This window comes from Telopea speciosissima, chromosome 2, assembly GCF_018873765.1.
Source record: "Telopea speciosissima isolate NSW1024214 ecotype Mountain lineage chromosome 2, Tspe_v1, whole genome shotgun sequence".
NCBI classification, from domain to species: Eukaryota; Viridiplantae; Streptophyta; class Magnoliopsida; order Proteales; family Proteaceae; genus Telopea; species Telopea speciosissima.
The window spans coordinates 75,176,023-75,194,271 of NC_057917.1; the positions used below are offsets into that span (position 1 = coordinate 75,176,023).

General features: G+C 37.6%; 1 protein-coding gene across 3 annotated transcripts; it reads right to left on the reverse strand.

Annotated features, from left to right (window-relative positions):
• Positions 1–6,559: 6,559 nt before the first annotated feature.
• Positions 6,560–16,724, reverse strand: LOC122651389 (zinc finger BED domain-containing protein RICESLEEPER 1-like). Of its 3 annotated transcripts, none has more exons than XM_043844767.1 (5): positions 16,585–16,724; positions 11,236–11,335; positions 7,068–9,036; positions 6,900–6,964; positions 6,560–6,783 (listed from the first exon to the last, which is right to left on the reverse strand). In XM_043844767.1, the coding sequence occupies exons 2-4, from the start codon at positions 11,272–11,274 to the stop codon at positions 6,909–6,911; spliced, it is 2,064 nt and encodes a 687-aa protein (XP_043700702.1). In that variant the 5' UTR covers positions 11,275–11,335; positions 16,585–16,724; the 3' UTR covers positions 6,560–6,783; positions 6,900–6,908. The 3 variants fall into 3 exon arrangements, with proteins under 3 accessions (XP_043700702.1, XP_043700701.1, XP_043700704.1); XM_043844766.1 differs by having other exon boundaries at positions 6,560–6,779; positions 6,899–6,964; XM_043844769.1 differs by lacking the exon at positions 16,585–16,724 and having other exon boundaries at positions 6,560–6,779; positions 6,899–6,964; positions 7,068–9,033; positions 11,235–11,334.
• Between the last annotated feature and the right edge of the window lie 1,525 nt (positions 16,725–18,249).

Genomic DNA, 18,249 nt, shown 5'->3' on the forward strand with positions numbered 1-18,249 from the left:
AGAGCTGATGGAACGCGTTAAATCAAGCCCTTTAACCTATCCTATATTAGATTAGCCCAATCTAGCGTTCATACACTAGATCAAATAGGCTCCATTAGGCACATAACAGTCTTGTATAAACCAAGTGTCACAATGATATATGAACGAGAAGGGTCAATTTTTTTTAATGTGAACCTAACCATAGCCAACCTATTGGCTTTCAGTTAAAAAGGAATTTAATTGAATTGGAAGAGCACCTGATCTGTCTTGTTTTTTAATTAAATCTATATGGACAACATGTAATGCCCAATTTCACAATCAAACCATCAAATTAATCAGGTTTATCATCTAAGCTTTTCCTTTTACTAAGTACCAACCACTCATCTTTGGAGTGTAAAACAAAGTGGTCAAAAGGATCCATCCAATAATTAATAGGTCTCTAAATTGATCTCTTCCATGTGAGCTTAATTGTGGGTGACCCATTTAGAAAAACAAGAAAATTCAAGCTAATTGAAAGCCACAGCTTCTGGTTTAAACATGCATGGGCTGTTATTAGCCAAGACATTATGGATTGGTGGTGTCCACAGAAATCCTTAATTTACTTCACTAACATGTAACGTCTAAAGTGTTCCTTAGGGAAAGATTAAAGAAGATTGAGAATGCATAAGCAAAAGGAAAAATCAAGAAAATAAAGTTGGGGAATAAAGGACAATTTTTTTTTTTTTTTTTTCTTGATTTTGTTACGTTTGGTGAAGAAACTTCACTCATTTGGATGATATGGAAATGAAAGGTGGCGCACTGGTCCCCCTTTAAAAACAAGGCCATGTGAACTTGGGTCTTTTTTTTTTTTTCCTTTGGAAAAGCAAATATTGAAGCAATTGAGCTAAGATTTTCTTGCCCATTCAAATGTCATCTCTACCATTCCTTGTTCCTAACTAATAATATCTGGGGTTTCCTTCCTTAGCCAAACCACTGTATATAGTACTAGTTATCCAAAACACTTCTCTTCTGCTATTTTGAGTAATGGAGTTAATGGGTACCTGAATCCAAAATTGTCCACAATACTGTAGGCCCATTATTCATCCAGATCCATCACTTTCGACCCGATTAATAATTGGACTACCATCAACTATTTATTGGGCCAGGGGTCTAGGTATACATATATGAATGGATTAACATTGATGTCAATGGCTCCGGCAGAAGTCAGATCAAGCCGGCCGGAGTTGGCCTGGCCTAGTAAATGGCTGACCCGTCTGGCAATCGTACTTTATTACTAGGGTAATTAATTTCGACCTGACAAAGGCCCCTCTTATACGTACCTTTCCGGCTATTACCAACTAATAATTCGAAGGGGAAAATTTTCCAACGATGCCGGCTAGTTTAATATCGTCCTCTCATATGGTTCTCTTTCGTATCCTAACCATGTAGGTCCCATGTGGATGATACCATTCTCTGTGCCACCATTGGTGTGACATGGGAGAATCCTCCAACCCCAAGCCCACTCCCACACACCCACCTACCCACACAAACACACACACTGGCATCGTGGGAAAACCTTTCCCTAATTGGAATTTGTCATGTCCCATCTCAAGCCAAACAACTAAAAAGTGGAATCTGTTGAACTCCTAATGCTCTTGGACAAATATATACTTGCAAACAAAAGCTTTAAATTAATAACAGTTTCCTCCTTTAATCCTCCAAATAAACACTAAAAAATTATGTTGTTTTCAGGGTTAGAAATAAGAGAATCCACTACTCAAGGCATCAATTCAGTGTTGCAGTACATATAGAGAACCATTTCTTTCTATTTTACCTTTTAACCACCCCCCCCCCCCTTTTCTCTCTTTTATTGAGATGACAAATCATGAAAAATTCAATCAAGAAAAGATATAAAAGTGAGAGTTTTACATTCTAATGGAAACCAAGAATTGGTATGAAGAAATGTCCTAGAGGTACAATAATGGACCAATCTGAGGTTTTCCCATAAGCTCTTAGCCTGAAAGTCTGAAGATACCTGGACATGTCCAACCCAGCCCAGCTTAGCCCAAAATGTCTAGAAGATATTGAACAACTCTCTCTACTACAAGTCTTGGTTCCATACTAAGCCTACGATGAAAACCCCAACGTGGTGAGGGCCCAATAAACTCCACAATTAGGGCAAAAGCCTGGCTGATTAAGTCACTTTCAAATGAAATGTAAGGTAAAAGAATACCTTAAGTAGACCTGGGCCTTTGGCCCACTCATATCCATGTCCAGAAAATGGTAGACCCCCTACCCTATTGTGTAAACATCATGTTTGCTAATATGAGATTTTGAAATTGATAAAGATAGGTACCCTTTGGTAGAACCTGACAATTATATATATAACTTATAAAACCCCAATATGAGGAACAAGCAGAGGAGATGAATGTATCATTTAAGGCACTCACCCACTCATCTACACCTAACCTGCGAAACCCTATTATGTTGTTATGAAGGTATCCCTTTAGGGTATATCACCATAGTGTGATGTTGTGTGGGTCCTACACATACAACCTGCAAAACCTTAGTTTGTTATGATGGATTAATGAAGGTATTGTTTAGGGCAACCCTAGGTTTTACAGAGGTAGCCCTAGTTTCAAGATAGGTGAAGGGTCAATTTGAGGCATGAGAGACCAAAGTTGACAAAAAGAACTCCTTAGAATTGCCCATTTGTATGTTTCCTCATTTAAGAGTAAGCATATGGTATTATTGATGAGTACTGTAAAGCTTCAAAGGCCACAAGATTAGGCCGTTTTGGTGGACCATCACATCATAATATAATGAAATGAGTTTTCACTCTCTATGTGATAGAGGGGTAAGAATGTTGTGAATTTGGTTTTAGCTTTGCTTTGGGTTTTTTGGGAAGAAAGGGGGAAGACCATGATACTAGGGTTATCCGGCCTACTCATTAAACACATATGGTTTCTACTTTCTACGAAACCGGTACCCGCCATTCGACCCAGCACTTAATGACTATGGAATGGTCCAATTTTTGGTCTGACCTGCTCATAACAAAGTATAAGGTATGGGAGGGGATTAGTAAAGAAATAGGCAAGAATTATGGTCCATGGAGGTGTACACTGGTTGGGTTGGTCTTGTGCTCTCAGGCTCAGCCTGCTTCCGTGGGCCCAAATGACGGGATTTTGGGTCACAGAATTGGCCCAATGGATACTACTACTATACAACTTGGTATTGGGCTGAGACTAAGAGAGTAGTGGACCAGCCCCGGACCTAAGAAGCCCATTCCTTACAGTAAAACACTGATTTTGCATGGAAAAATATCTCCTGTGATTCTCTGTCCGGTACAGTTTCTTAGTACCTCTAATACAAAGGAGTGGATCCCACCCAGACAATGTGTTTGGGGTGGGGGGGAATAGGGTGGTCATTTCTACCCCTATGAGAGGAATTGCAGGAACTGTACCGGGCAGAGAATCACAAGGGATAAAGATCCTGCTTGCATGGGGTCTTTCTTTGAGAATCACATCTCACTGCCCCTCTTAAGTCTTAACGCATGAAATTACACACACACAAGAGAGAGAGAGAGAGAGAGAGAGAGAGAGAGAGTTAATTCTATGCAGTTTTAAGTGGGCAAAGCAATAGGGTCTATTGAGTGGAACCATAACTTTCGAGAGAGAGAGAGAGAAAGAGTGAGAGAGCAATAATGTCACATTGTGTCTTCTCTGTTGCTGGTCCTTCCACAAGTCAGAAAGTGGCAACCTACCTAACAAGGGACTTTGTCACACAAAGTAAGGTATAGATGAAGAGCCTCTACTCTCTTGTCTTTATCACTTTTTTTTTTTTCCCCCTCATGTTCTGTAGTTGCAAAAGAGGCTAGGATAGATTTAAAGGAAAGCCTATGTCAAAGTGTTGTATAAATAGAACACTTTTGTGTTGCAGGTCGGTTCAATAACCAACTCCAACTAGGAGGAACATGCTCTGTCCCACATTCAATCATCAATAATCAACGCCGGGAAAAAGACAACCAACTTTGGAAAAATCTTAACTGAGATTAAGGAATTTTCGGAAACAAATCCGGTAGCAAGCTAAAAAGAAACTTCACACACTTAAGGCCTCGTCAGGGTGGAGTGTGTATGAAAATGCCTTGATTAAGCAATTATGGATGAATTGATATTTTTCAATTCGAATGGACTAATCCGGTATATTTTCCACATTCCTAGGAGTGCTTAGAAAAGAGACAAATAATTGAGGTAAATTTAGCTCTCAGGGGCTAGGATGCGAGTAGAGGCTATAAGTATCAATATAATAAATCATCAAACCCAAAGAAACAAGAAAGGATAGTGAATCTTCTTTTCATAGAATCCTATCCTTCTAAGTCCCATTAAACAATATAAGTCTCATTTTACTCTCTTCCACAAGTAATGCGGGATTGAAGATTACCTATTAAAAAATGTGGGACTAAAGATTTCCCACTCCTTTGCTTTACTGAAAGCAACATTCGGGAGAGCATGGAGGAACTTTTATTGGGCCAACAGAAATTGCATGGATAATATAAGAATGATCCAGTTTCTCTCCACCCATGGAGAAGAGAGAATTTCTTTATCTACCCCATCTGGCTCTTTGATTGGATTAGAGAATATTTTCATACCATGATCATGAACAATAAGAGATGGGAGTTAATGATGAACCTAGAACTCCAATCACCATATGGTAGACAGATTCTCTCAACAGGTGTGGAGGAAAACCTAATCTATAAAAGAAAATGTAATACATGGACCAACAAAAGGGTGCCAATAAGAAAATGTCTTTTTATTAGACTCTTCAGCTCACAACTAGCATAGCAGCAAAAATTTTTTTAATAATTCACAAATGGAAGGAAGTTAATAATTATGTTTCTAATAGAAATGTTTGGAAGTGAGTGTGAAAGCTTAATATACACTCGAAATTTAGATTGTTTTTATAGAAAACATTAATGGATGACCTTAAAACTAAAGCAAAATTAACCAAATTTCTAAACTTCGATGCAGTTGGTGTGTTTTGCCAAAAAGAATTGAAAACTGATTGATAATTTTTCCTTTCTCTAAGAAGATTTGGGCGGCAGGGCCATTTGAGTTACTCACTAATTACCTTCAATACTCGTCGTCCTTTCCATTTGATTTCTCTTTGTCCAAGTCTGAGGAAAATTCCATTTTGTCCATTTCAGCAATTGCCCTCTTATATTTGGCTATTTTGTTATCAATTTGGTTTCTAAAATTCTAAGCCAACATTTTGTATATTATTGAAGTTATTTAAAATGGCTTTTGATTCTAATGTGGTACATTACTTAGAACTATCTTTCGTTATTTGAGTGTCAAAGATTATCATCTATAGATCATCATATTATAATATGTGATCCATTTGAAACCTGTAACTAGCAAAGTTGGGTGAACTTTTGTTGTATTTTTATAACTCTCGATTTGTTTTTTTTTTTTTTTTTTTTTTTTCCAGGGATTAACTACCAATTTGTTATGGCAACCATTGATACACTACAGTATGTCAAGGTGCGCTCAAGATTCGAAGGCCAGGGGAATTTTGTAGTACTTGCAGCGGTGAACAGAGCAGAGATGGGAAAGACTCGAAATTTGGACTGACAACATCCAACTGGTAACATGGCTTACGTAAGGGAATCAAAGAGGTTGGAGTTAGGAACTGTTTTCATTATTTGATATTTTCTAATTTTATGGGTTATAATGATTCACTGATTCCGTAACTATTGTGGAGAAAAGATAACACTTTCTGAACAGAGTAGCTCATAATTCAGCTAGAATGGTCACAGAGATGTACGTAGGTTTCCTTTTTTTCCCTCTAGGTGTGATTCCTACGCCTCCCTAGACACGGTAACCATCTTGGAAATGACCTCCTTGCCACAATGAAAAGCAGAAGTCCCATGGAGAAAGGCACTTAGGCAATTATGTGTCTAAACGTGAGAACACAACCGGATAACAATTTAACATTCCTTTTCCTATAATATTAGGACAAAAACCATGCACAATCTAAAAGAATATGGGGTCTTTTAACACATGGAAACAGAGTGATATACCTGAGCAAATACACTCAGAAGACACACATGAAATAAACAAATGACAACCAACCCACGTTGCTCAGAACTGATAATTCTAATTTTAAGATCAGCCAATTTATAGTTGCAAGAACCCTCTTTCTTCCTCAACAGTTTCGTTATGATAAAAAAGAAAAAAATCCATCTAAGAACAAATAGTTAAACCATGTCTTATTGCTACTGAGTCTGCTAGATGTAATCCTTCAAGTGATTCTGTTTTACAACGTATTAGCTATATTGTAAACGCACTTTGATGTTCTCTATTAATATATATACATGAAACATTTAAACATAAATTTAAAAAAAAAAAACAAAAACAAATGGTTAAACCAGTAAATGCTATAGGGAAATGCAATACAGGCTTGTAAAATATCGGACGGAGTCCTTGGAAGTGGGCTGGACAAGAGGACCACTAACTAACTTTGTTCATTCTGAACTGAAGAACCCACATACCCTGCTATGAAACTCCATTAATAGGATCCAGATTATTGAAAAAAAAAATGATGGGAACTAAAAAACCAGACCCAGATCATAAGTTTCCCTTAAAGCATGATAAAGACCACCTCTAACCATCTAAGTCGACAATGGTACATCTCAGTACATGTAAAGGTTAACATATCTTCCCAAATAGCATTTAAGCTCCAAAGATAATAGAAATGGCATGGAGGATGAGAAGAAAATAGCATCCAGATACAATTAGGCACCATCATAATGATCCGTGAACCTTGCAGAAAACAATTCACGTGTTAATTCAATCGCAAATTGAAAGAATAAACAAGTAAAACTGACACAGATAAGGAATGAAAAATTAGCTGATATATAAATAGATGCAGTTGAACATACCATCCACAGACTAAGTTGTATCAAGGCACAAGGACAAAACCGCATGGCTTGAGGATGGCTGTGATTCTGTTAACAGGCATGAATTGTTTATAGAAGAAACTAAGGAAAATTGACAATAATAATAGAACCATTATAATAAAAATAAATTAGAATTAAGGAACTAAGTAACCTTCTAAATCAGTTCGTAACCAGTCTTGTGTGCATATCAAGGCCTGCAGAATGTCGGGATTTAGAGCACTCCGGTAAGGATCAAGTATCCTGCCACCAGCATTGAATGTTGATCCTAATGGAACAGTCGCCATTGGAATTCCGAGAACGTCACGAGCCATCATAGATAAGATAGGATACCTTGGTGTGTGAACTTTCCACCAATTCAATATGCTAAAATCCACATTACGAGGAAAGACAGGTTCCTCCAAATATTTATCCAAATCTGACTTAACACGTTGCGTATTGGAAGTTTCATGAAGGAACTTGTCAAAACCACTAAGCCTGTCATTGCTGGCACTCGGTAAGCCGGTACCACTGTACCCACTATTGGCTCGACCTTCCCAAGCCAAACCATGCTCGAAATTAGTCAATGTCGAACATATTGCATAGTCATTGAAAAGCTCCTTAATATTATCAGAGACAACCTTTATGCGATCTGCAGCAGCACTACCATATATCTGTGGGTAGTAATATTCCACCAACTTCATCTTGAATCGAGGATCCAAAATGGCGGCCATTGCTAAAGCCAAACTGCAAGTGTTCCAGTATTTATCAAATTTGCTTTTCATCCTCAGTGCCATACCACTAATGAATGTATCTGCACTTTTGCACCACTCAATCAATTGCAAGTGAACATCACAAATCTCAGGAAAATAAAGATTTGCAGTCGGATGTTTAATGCTCGAGAAGTTATTGGTAACTTCAAAGAAAAGCTTCAAATAGTTAGTAATGGCAGTTGCCCTTCCCCACTCTAGATCAGATGGTGCCAGCTTGTAGGCAGGGTCATGTTCTCGCAAAAGAGAAAATACATCTTTGTATTCCAAGGCAACTTCAAGCATAAGATATGTTGAAATCCATCTCATTGGAGAATCAAGACATAAGCTCTTCTGACAATAGACCCGAATTTGTTGAGCAATTTCGTTGAACTTTTCTTGCCTTCCCTGTGAACTTTTAACATACCTAATACTTTCTCGAATTTTCTCAATTACATCACGCAGTGCATCCAATGCATCTTGAACAATAAGATTAAGAATATGTGAAGCACAGCGAACATCAAACAATTGACCATTACTCAAAAGCAACTTATTCTGTGTGAGTCGGTCCCTTATTCTTGAAACAAAATTATCATTGGTGGAACAGTCATCCAATGTCAAGGCGATCAGTTTACGATCAATATCCCAATCCATTAGACATGTCATAAGAACTTCTGAAAGTATGTCTTCAGTATGAGAGGGATCAACCATTACAAAATTGAGAATCCTTTTCTGCATTTGCCAAGTCCCATCAATGTAGTGTGCTGTCAAACACAAGTATCCACCACTTTCACACGAAACCCACATATCAGCAATGAGGCTAATTCTACCATGCAATTTATCCAATACTTCGTACATTTTCTGCTTCTCCTTTGCATAAATTGCCATACAATCAGCCTCAACAGTAGAACAATTCATTAGGTTAAACAATGGCTGGAGATTCTTAACAAACATTTTGAATCCAATGTGCTCAACCATGGCCAACGGATAGCCATGTAAGATTATCATTTGTACAAGATCAAGTCGACTCCTCTCTGGATCAAACTTATAATTTTCGAGGCTAAACGTCTCACCTTTTTTCTGTTCCTGATCAAACTTAAAGTTTCCAAGGTCAAGGGTTCCATCTTTCTTCTTCTCTCTGACTACTAGTAGCTCAGTTATGTCATGATTAGTCCTTTTCCTACACCTTTTTAAATGATTTCTCAAATGTGACGTACCACTAGTACTTGATCCACTGAGTTTCTTTTTGCAATGTTTACAAACAGCCACACAAACATCACCCTTTTTTACCCTTTCGAAGTCATTCCACACAACAGATGTCAATCTCTTGTTTGGTTTTACAACAGTTGTCGGACTTGATATTTCCATTTCATGGACTTGGTCTCTTGCCAGTGTCTGCACATCCATGAAACAGGATGTCAATAAGTTACTCCTAAGAAGTAACAAAGACATAAAATAGAACCAACATGAACACCAGAACCCAACTGACAATAACTCAATACAAAGACCTACAAATTGTTAAAAGGCAAGAAAGTCCTATAAATCGAAGCATCACATGATAAGAAATCAAAAACAATACCTTAATTTGTGGTGCAACAGATTGGAACTCCACCCAACCAAAGAAGACACCCCAGAGAACTTAAGGTTTTTATTTTTTAAAATTTTTTTGGTGGGGAGGGGATGGGGGAGGATAGATAACACATAGAACCTATGATTCTGGTGTTATATAGTTTATTAAATTATCTATCAACAAACCCAAGATCATGCTAATAGGAAAACCTGAGAACACTATGATCTAATTGCAGGCACCAAGATCACCATGTAAGTTCTTTTTGCTCTTCTGTTTTAATACGTTCTACACTCAAGATTCTTTAGTCAATTTGAGAAGAGTTATTATTAGGTATTGAAAATTTTCTTGAAGTTTCCGCAGTGTGAATACAGATTCAAAAACAAGCAAATTAGAGCATATGATGGGTTGACCAACCACCTCTACAGTGCCTACAAATACAGAATCCACCGACTACATTGGAGAAATCAGATTTGTTCATTGGCTTCTTCAAACTTTGGAGCCTTTAAACCTTTGGTGGAACCGGTCACATCATTAATCCCATCGATCCCTAAAGCATTTTGCATACACGGTGGCAAGTAAAGCCCAAAGCTTTTCCTCAGGTTTGAAATGCGCAGATTGAAACATTTTGATCATACACCTTCCTCATAGATTTTACAAGGGGACAAGGTATTGACTGCCTTCTTCAACCAAAAAAAAAACATATAATCACTACTGACTTCTGAGTTCATTCCCATTCAACCGATTTTTGGCATGTTCATTCTTTTTGCTATGTTATCTGCATCAAAACCTTTCTTTTTTCACCTTTTAAAACAAACCATTAACATTCCCAAGTATTTTGCTATTCTGTTGGATAAATAGTCATGGTTCTTTCCCAAGAAATAAACCCACTCCAAAACTAAAGTAAAAAATTTTCAAAGGGATAAAGAAAACGTTTCATTTTACATGTAGGGTTGTCACCATCTTTTAATAAGGGGACATGGAGCCAGTCTCTTACTTATTCTGGAAGCAAGTGTGATGCAGTTTAAATAGATCAATCTGCAGTGATGGGCTGACTTAAGAGATAGGGAAAAGAGGATTCCAATCTGATGGCTAGATATGAAACAAATCTGATCTCAGATCTAACGGTCAGAATTTTAGAGGATAACTACCAGATTCAACTACTATTTTCACATGATAAATCAGAAACAAAATAATATAGATAACTGAGATCGATGAGGTTGATTGAATAGAGAAAAAGGTGGTCAAAGGTAGATGGAAAGAGACAAATAAGAAAAATATGGAGAGGTCGACTGACAGAGAAAATATAGGGTCTAAAATCAGAAATTGATTTAAAATCGAAGGGGAGAAAGAGGATTTGATTGAGAGAGAAAATAGAGGAAGATAAAAATGCGATAGGGGGTGGAGAGAGAGAGAGAGGGAGAGATCAAAACACCTATTTGATTAGGATTCTAGAACCTAAATTTCCTAAAGTAACAAACTTATTGTACATGCCTAGAACAGTTAATATAATATTTTAAACTTCAAAAAGAAATCCTAATCAATACTAAAAAGAACCCACTAACGGCTAGACTGACACAAATTTTAAATAACCATAAATTACAACTTGCCCCCCATTTAAAAAAAAAAGAAATGCATATCCCCTAATTAAATAAATTTAGATTTATACTAATTATGATGAACTTAAACCACTCAATTGGATCTTGGAGTGTCCCAGCATTAAAATGCTAGGCTTCAAATCAAATATTTGTCATACAAACAAAATGGGTGAGAAATCATAAAGTCGATCAAGATTCAGAATAGAAAACCAACAGGCTTAAGAAATTAACAAGTAGTCATTTATTTCATTTCTCTTTATAGAGGAAAATATTTTTTGGGGGAAGAGGTGTATCTCAATTAAAGTACCTCAGGCAACATTGCTCAGATATCAATGATTATAACAAGAAGAACTACAAGAAAACCTCAAAGGATATAAAGATTATCAGGAAATTGTAGAAGAAAGTAAACTTGATTGCCTCAAGAGTTACCGGAGATGGAAGTACTGCTAGATCAGTTGGAGGCGGCATTGTGGAAGGCACATCATCTAGGAGAGACTTGCAGAAAGAGGAGATCTCCACCAAGCCCAGCCTGAGATCAATGATTATCTCAAATACATCCACTTCTGCATAAAAGAATCCATTTGTATCCAAACAAGTTTATGGCTTGGAAGCAATAAAAGAAATATGATGAGAAACATTTCCCACCAGACCTAACAACTCGCTAATACCATTTCCATTTTGGTCTTATAGAATTCTGAAAAAAAACATAACAAAATCTGAAGGTTATTGCCCACCAGTCAAAAGTCCAAACAATCCCCAACAGAATTTCCAGTTGGGCCTTACCATGATAAGGTGTGAGGCAATAACATTTTAGTAAAGTGATGCAACCTTTTACCAGAAAGACCACACTTATGATAGATGTGCTGTATTTGATGACTACAAGAACTATTATGAATTAAAACATGAGGAGATCTGCCAATATTGTTGAAATTGTAAATGCATGAAACTACAAATACAACTTATATTTCTTAACATTGACTTATCTCTGTCGAAACAAAATAAATATTTTGGTTTTGGGCCTGACCAAAATCATAAGGGGAGGGACTAAAGGGAAAACAGAAAATCAAATAAAAGGAAGCAAAAGAGAGGAGAAAAAGGACATTTAAACACAAACCTTTGAAGATTTAAAAATAAATAAAACAAGGAAAAGAAACACTCTGTCAACTCCAAGCACCATCAAACACTAGCATCTCAGTCAAACCAACGAAACAAAATAATAATGTAATACATAAAAAATTCACCTAGTTCGCTAATAACAAAAGCAAACAATTAGACATTATGTCCCCAACCAGAAATTATAAAACATATAACATCCAGAGCAACTTAAATCCAAACAATCTAGGATCGCAACTAAAGCCTTACTTTCCAAAAACTTCAAGACTGGCCCACCACCCACTTCCCAGTTTACCATACCTGGTCTTCACTTTGGACAACATCAACTTTATTTTGATGGATAATAATGATCACCCTGATGGAATTAAGGCCTTCAGTAATTAGTACAATTTGCAGAGAACTTGGGAGCCAATACTCATAGTATTCTCAATTCCAACATTTGCAGCTGCTTCTTTCAAGTTTCAAATATTAGGCCCTAGATTAAATTCTATGGGCTTTAAATTGCACTGCCTTAGTCTCCATTTGTTACAACAAAAAATATTTTTCCTGGAAAATAATTATTTATAAATTTATTTTATATTTTTGTTCCATTTGGTATTTTTTTTAGTTGGACATGACAAAGAAGTCACTTGAACATGATTGAGGGAAAGAATACAGCCATTTGATGGGGGTGGAGTCCTCCATGGGTGTCAAGAGTACCAAATCAAGATACTATCACTACTTTGGGAAGACAACATTCTGAACTTTGAAATGGATGTTGTTTGAAACTATTTGATTGCATTTCTGTAAAACATTTTCCCCCTCTAATCTCAATGCAATCTGTTATTGGTTCACAACAAATGACATAAGATATTTTATGGAAAAAAAAAACGCAGCCTTAGGAGGCTAATTTTATTGGTAAAAACTATCTTCAGCACATAGCTTGCCGCTAGCCATTGAACCTCTTCCACACACTCGCAACAATCACATTTATCAACTCCCTGACCTGTGCAATACATCAATTAGCCATGCACCAGCCATTGTCTACCATCTTACAGCTCTATCCCTTATGCTACTGCAACCACTTGCTGACTTTACTTTTTTTGATATGCCAAAAGAATTTTATCAAAATGCCCTCAAAGACTTCACCAAATATAATTTTTCCCATTCCCTCGGCCATCCAGATTCCCTTCCGATTATCTAGTACGGAGTTTTCTGGTCTTCTTACACCTGCCTCCATAGAGGGCAGGTTTTTGCTTGTGATACAGTTTTATATACGCATGTACATGATGTACATCAGCTTATACCATACAGTGTATTTGGATTTTGCCGAATGAAATGAAATAACTTATTGTATCAAAAAGAAAAAACAATTCAGAACAAGTAAACCTGGAATATTTATTTTCTCAAACAAAGGAATCAACATTAATACCTAAGATCTTCATCCCTTAACAAGTAAACCTTGTGTTATAGCCACTCAAGATGCAAGGGAAGAAGAGTAAGAAGACATGTTGAGCTGGCCAGGGCACTATTACCTGGAACAGGTTGGTCGTTGGAGCAAGTTTTGTCTTTGTTTATTGTTCTATGATGGATATCAAAGAACCAGCTCAGCCATCGGACTATCCTGAGATACTCTGACGATGAGTTGAGGGAAAAAAAATTTCTGATTACAGAACAGAAGGTAAGGTCCGTAAGGATGGAGTGGAGTGGAGAGGAAGGACCATAGCTCTTTATCCCTCGATGTCTCACTCTCAAAATCACGACTAATGAGACTGCTATAAGAGGGGCAAAAAAGGCTTCTAATCCAGTTGGTAGTTACATGAGACCAGGAGAAGAAAACTCCTACCTTCTTCTAACTTCTAAGCCAACTTCTTGTCATACAGTAATCTCTTACCTTCTTCAAAGCTAATTTTTTGTCATAAAGTAATCTCTTAAGGGTTCTGACTCCAGGCAGTTTGCAACATTGCACAAGCATTCTCAGCCTGCAACCTCCTTGAAGATTTCTAATCTCATAAGATTTCTGATCTCATGTAGTGCATCATATCAAATACTTACACTAAGATAGGACTGTGCATTTCAATGGAAACAATGGACAAATTAAGGAGGAGGTAGACAACTTAGCTAAACAAGGAGTGGTTTTCCATCAGTCATGTTTTAGGACTAGCTTGCCACTACAGTGTCATACACCTGTGTTATTTTCATCTTTATTTTATTTTGATGTAGTTGCCGGATGCTTTTATCCACCTTCCTCTCACTTTAAGTTTTCCATACTAGAATCTTTCCTTTTACATCAATAACTCGTTACACATCAAAATTAAAAAAACGAAGATGCTGACAAAACCCAAGCGCCAGTTGAAATGGGTTATTCCTGAAACGTGAACAAACAATTTCACAATGTTTGTATCAGCATCATAAAAACAATTGGACTAGAAATCAAACACCCAAACAAATGAGCCAAAGTCATACTTACTGTTAGTGGAAGAAAAGTGGCATACGGTGTATGCTTGCTTTCAATGTTTAAGAACCCAGAATTGGACATGAGACTGAGCTCCATCGATCTCAATTCAGATGGGGATCGCAATTGACCAGAAATTGGAATCGGGAAGAAGCAAAGATTTCCCAAAATTTGTGTGTTTTTTACTCAATAAACTTGGGGATCTTTCTACAAGAGGTAAGTTTCATTAATTTTCTGATATTTTAGGCACTGTTTGGATTGATTGTTTCCTGTGGTCTTTTGAACCGGGCATCTAGAGCACAATAGAACATAAACAGAGAAACCAAAAAAAAAAGTTTCTTTGTTCCGGGAACAAATTGGAAAGAAACAAAAAACAGCACAACCCAACTCTTATGAGCCTCACAGTCCTATCCCTCCCTCACGCAAAACAGATCACAGGTATGCCTCTATTGCCATCACTCTCCACTTCCCCCCCCCCCCTTTGGAACCTATCTCCAACAATCGCCGTCGGCTTTCTCCATACTCCAGTCCACCGCTGCAAAGTCCTCTCTCTCTCTCTCTCTCTGGCAGCCCTCTACTAGTCCACCCCTGCAAAACACAGCGAAACCGAAACCCCCTAACTCTCTGTGGGTTTCCCCATCTATACTTTTGTGTTTTTATAAAATTTTCCCTCCTCAAATTGAAGAATTCTCTTCACAAAAAAGCACCATTTCTTTGACACAAATCCACGACTCTCTCTCTCTCTCTTCCTCTCCGTTCCTTTCTCCAAATCTAATAAGCTTCAAATGGTCTACATTTCTGTTAATCAGTAGATATTTTCCTCTATTTTTTGATCTCGGAGACCTGAATTCATTAGAAATGGACAACTGAATTCCAATCAAGGTGGTCAACTGGAATTTTTTTCATTATTGCACCAAAAGAGAAGCTAAAATTCAGGTACATAATAAAGTACAAAACAAGCACCAGCCACCCTCCCAATAAAACAAAATTCGAATCACAGCCCTTGGGACGAATCACCTTCAAATCATGTTCACTGCAAAGGCCCAATGTAGAATGATTCCCTCCTCATCCCTTCCCTAGTTAATACATCTGCTAAAGGCAACTAGACCTACGTTTCCTAAGAAACAAAATGCTACATTGTCTGACCACAAATCTAGCTCGTCTCTGATCCAACAGTCTCTATTAATACATAATTAAAATCATTTTATCTAACACAAATGACAGACTACAATAACATTAGAAATGCATTAGGAAATTGAATAAATAAAGAATAGCCTTTATTAACATAAGAATATGACACAATACAGCCAAGCGTTAGACAAGGAACTCAAACTCAGAGACTTGAAATACTTAAGTAGAGAATAGCCCATTCTAGAAATCCTATGATTCAACACTGTTCACCGCTCTCCAATATGCCTGTTGCAGGTCAGAGAACAGGACTGACCCGGACCTGATCTAAACAACAGATTGTTGATCAGACATACAAACCTTGAGACATGGACAACGAACCAATAATCTAGAATGATTAACAGATTTCCACCCATGGGTCATGGATCGATCCATCTAGCTTAGACAATACAGTTACTACTTGGAAAATTGAAAATAGTTTAAGTGGGTCAAATAGCGACCCAGTTGGGGTTGACATGGATCAAACCCAATTCCCACTGAAAATCAACTAAAATGAAAAAGACAGATCCAATCCAAGTGGACCCGCCCATTCAAAACTCCATAATCTCAGAAGTTAAAACACACACACAAAAAAAAAAAAAATCAGCAATCCATATGAAACGAAAAACAAAAACAGCATGCACAGACAGAAACACAGCGGAAGGAAACCAAACCTAATCTGGATTTAAAATTCAAGAAGCGATCTACAAGTATAAACTAACTACTCTTCATTAAGCACTCTGTTTCTGCGTGAAGTAACGGAATCATCCAGTCTCATCGCAAATACTAATTCCATCAAACCTCCACGTTCAGATTTTAGTCTTATAATTCAAACGAAAATTGATAACTTAAAATATTAGAAACCATGAATTTACATCTGAGCCAAGAATTAAACATTCCGGTAACAAAATTCTGCGGAAGACAGAGAGTATGCAAAGAATTCTGAAACGAGACTACAATCTTATAGCAAAGGAAGAAATTAAGAAGAAAAAATATATATAAATTATTTTTTTTAATAGAGAGAGAGAACCGCAAGGAAAACCATCAGGAGGGACGAGGCTTACAGGTAAAGCAGAAATTTAACCAAGGAGTAGAGGTGAAGTTGCAGACGGTCACCTACCTTCGGTCCTTCCTCACCGAAGTCCGACTGGTTGCCCGACAAGGGTTAGGGCTTTTTTCAAGTCTCGGGTCGGTTTGGTAGGTTTGTGAGCCTTGTGAACAAAGCGTATTAAATTCAAAGCATGTGCTAGCGGAACGTGCGCGTACAGAGATATGCGGTAAGGATCCAGCTAAACAGTGGGCCCAGATACCAGTTTTTCAATAAATCCATATTATTTCTATTTTCCATTTTATGACATGGCAGACGTGGAGAGGTTTTTCAGGAAAGCATATCAAATCATGGAAACTGTATTTTATATAAAAAGAAATTGGGAGAAAGAACAGCTGATCGCAGCGGCAGCGCACGCTGCTCCCAGGCCAAGACACAAGGGTGCGTAATGAAAGCTGCATCCTCGGAAAGATGGAAATGACTAAGGGTGCAGTAGTCATTTCGAGTGTCTCTGTGTCTGACGCAAGAATGGCATGCACTGTGTGACAGGGTGGCATTCTCTTTTTCCAAAAAATTTATTCACTCAAATGTGACAACGCACACCTGGGCTTTGGCCTAGCGATTTGGCATTGCCTAGTAGAAGGCATGCCCGAGGTTTGGTCACTTGATCAAACCCTCACAAGTGCACCGGTGTTTGCCATGCACCACTATCTAGCTATCCCTATTCCCCATCCCTTGGGCCCACTAGGCGCCCACTGCCCCTCCAGGCCACCATAATGGTGAACCCATTTGGCCCCAAAAAAAAAGTGACAAGCTAATGTAGAAGTGCAGATTGAATGGACTCTTAATTTGACACATTACTAATGCATATCATTCCTAAGAAATCAAAAAGGTTAGATTGTGAACTACTTGCTCAATTGGTCGGTGGTTTGCCAGTAGAGTGTATACCCCGATGACCTCTACTTCGACAAGCAACGATGTCCCCAACTATGCTAGGCAATGTTTGGCTACCCTCCCACTATTCCACGTGATCCAACTAGGTATCTAGTCCAAAGTAGAAAAACAACTTAAATTATGGGACCAACTCATATTTCAAACGTTTCTTTTTTTTTTTTTTAACCTTTTTTTTTTTCATATAATTGGGATCAATTCGTAAAATGGAACAAAAAAAAATGGAACAAAAAAAATAGCCCCAACCTTTGTGTCAAATTTTAAAGTCTAGTTGAATCAAATACCAAGAAGAAAACCCTTAGGTTAGGGATTTTGGGGCAAGAATTCAATGTTTTACTTTAAGAAGTTGGGTTGGGCTGAGGGAGCCAGCCCAAGCCTGACTTGAGGTCTAATGAGGGCAAGCCTGAGCCCACCCACCCTAACCTTAGGTTTTAGCTTGTCCAGCCCAAAGCTAAACCATATCTGGGCTCCGTTTGAAAGCTTGGGTTTGGGAAGGGATTCGGCTATTATCGGTTTTGAAGCTCTATGATAGCCAAGGTTCTGATTTCAGGCACGATTATATGTTCGTTTAGACTATAGATTATACTTGATAAATAATGGTTAAGTTATTATAATAAAACACACACCTTATTATATGATTATTTAAGACTAATAATGTAGTATTTTTATATAATAAATCATTATGTGCATATATATGCATAAATCTTGAGAATATATAGATATGGTTTCA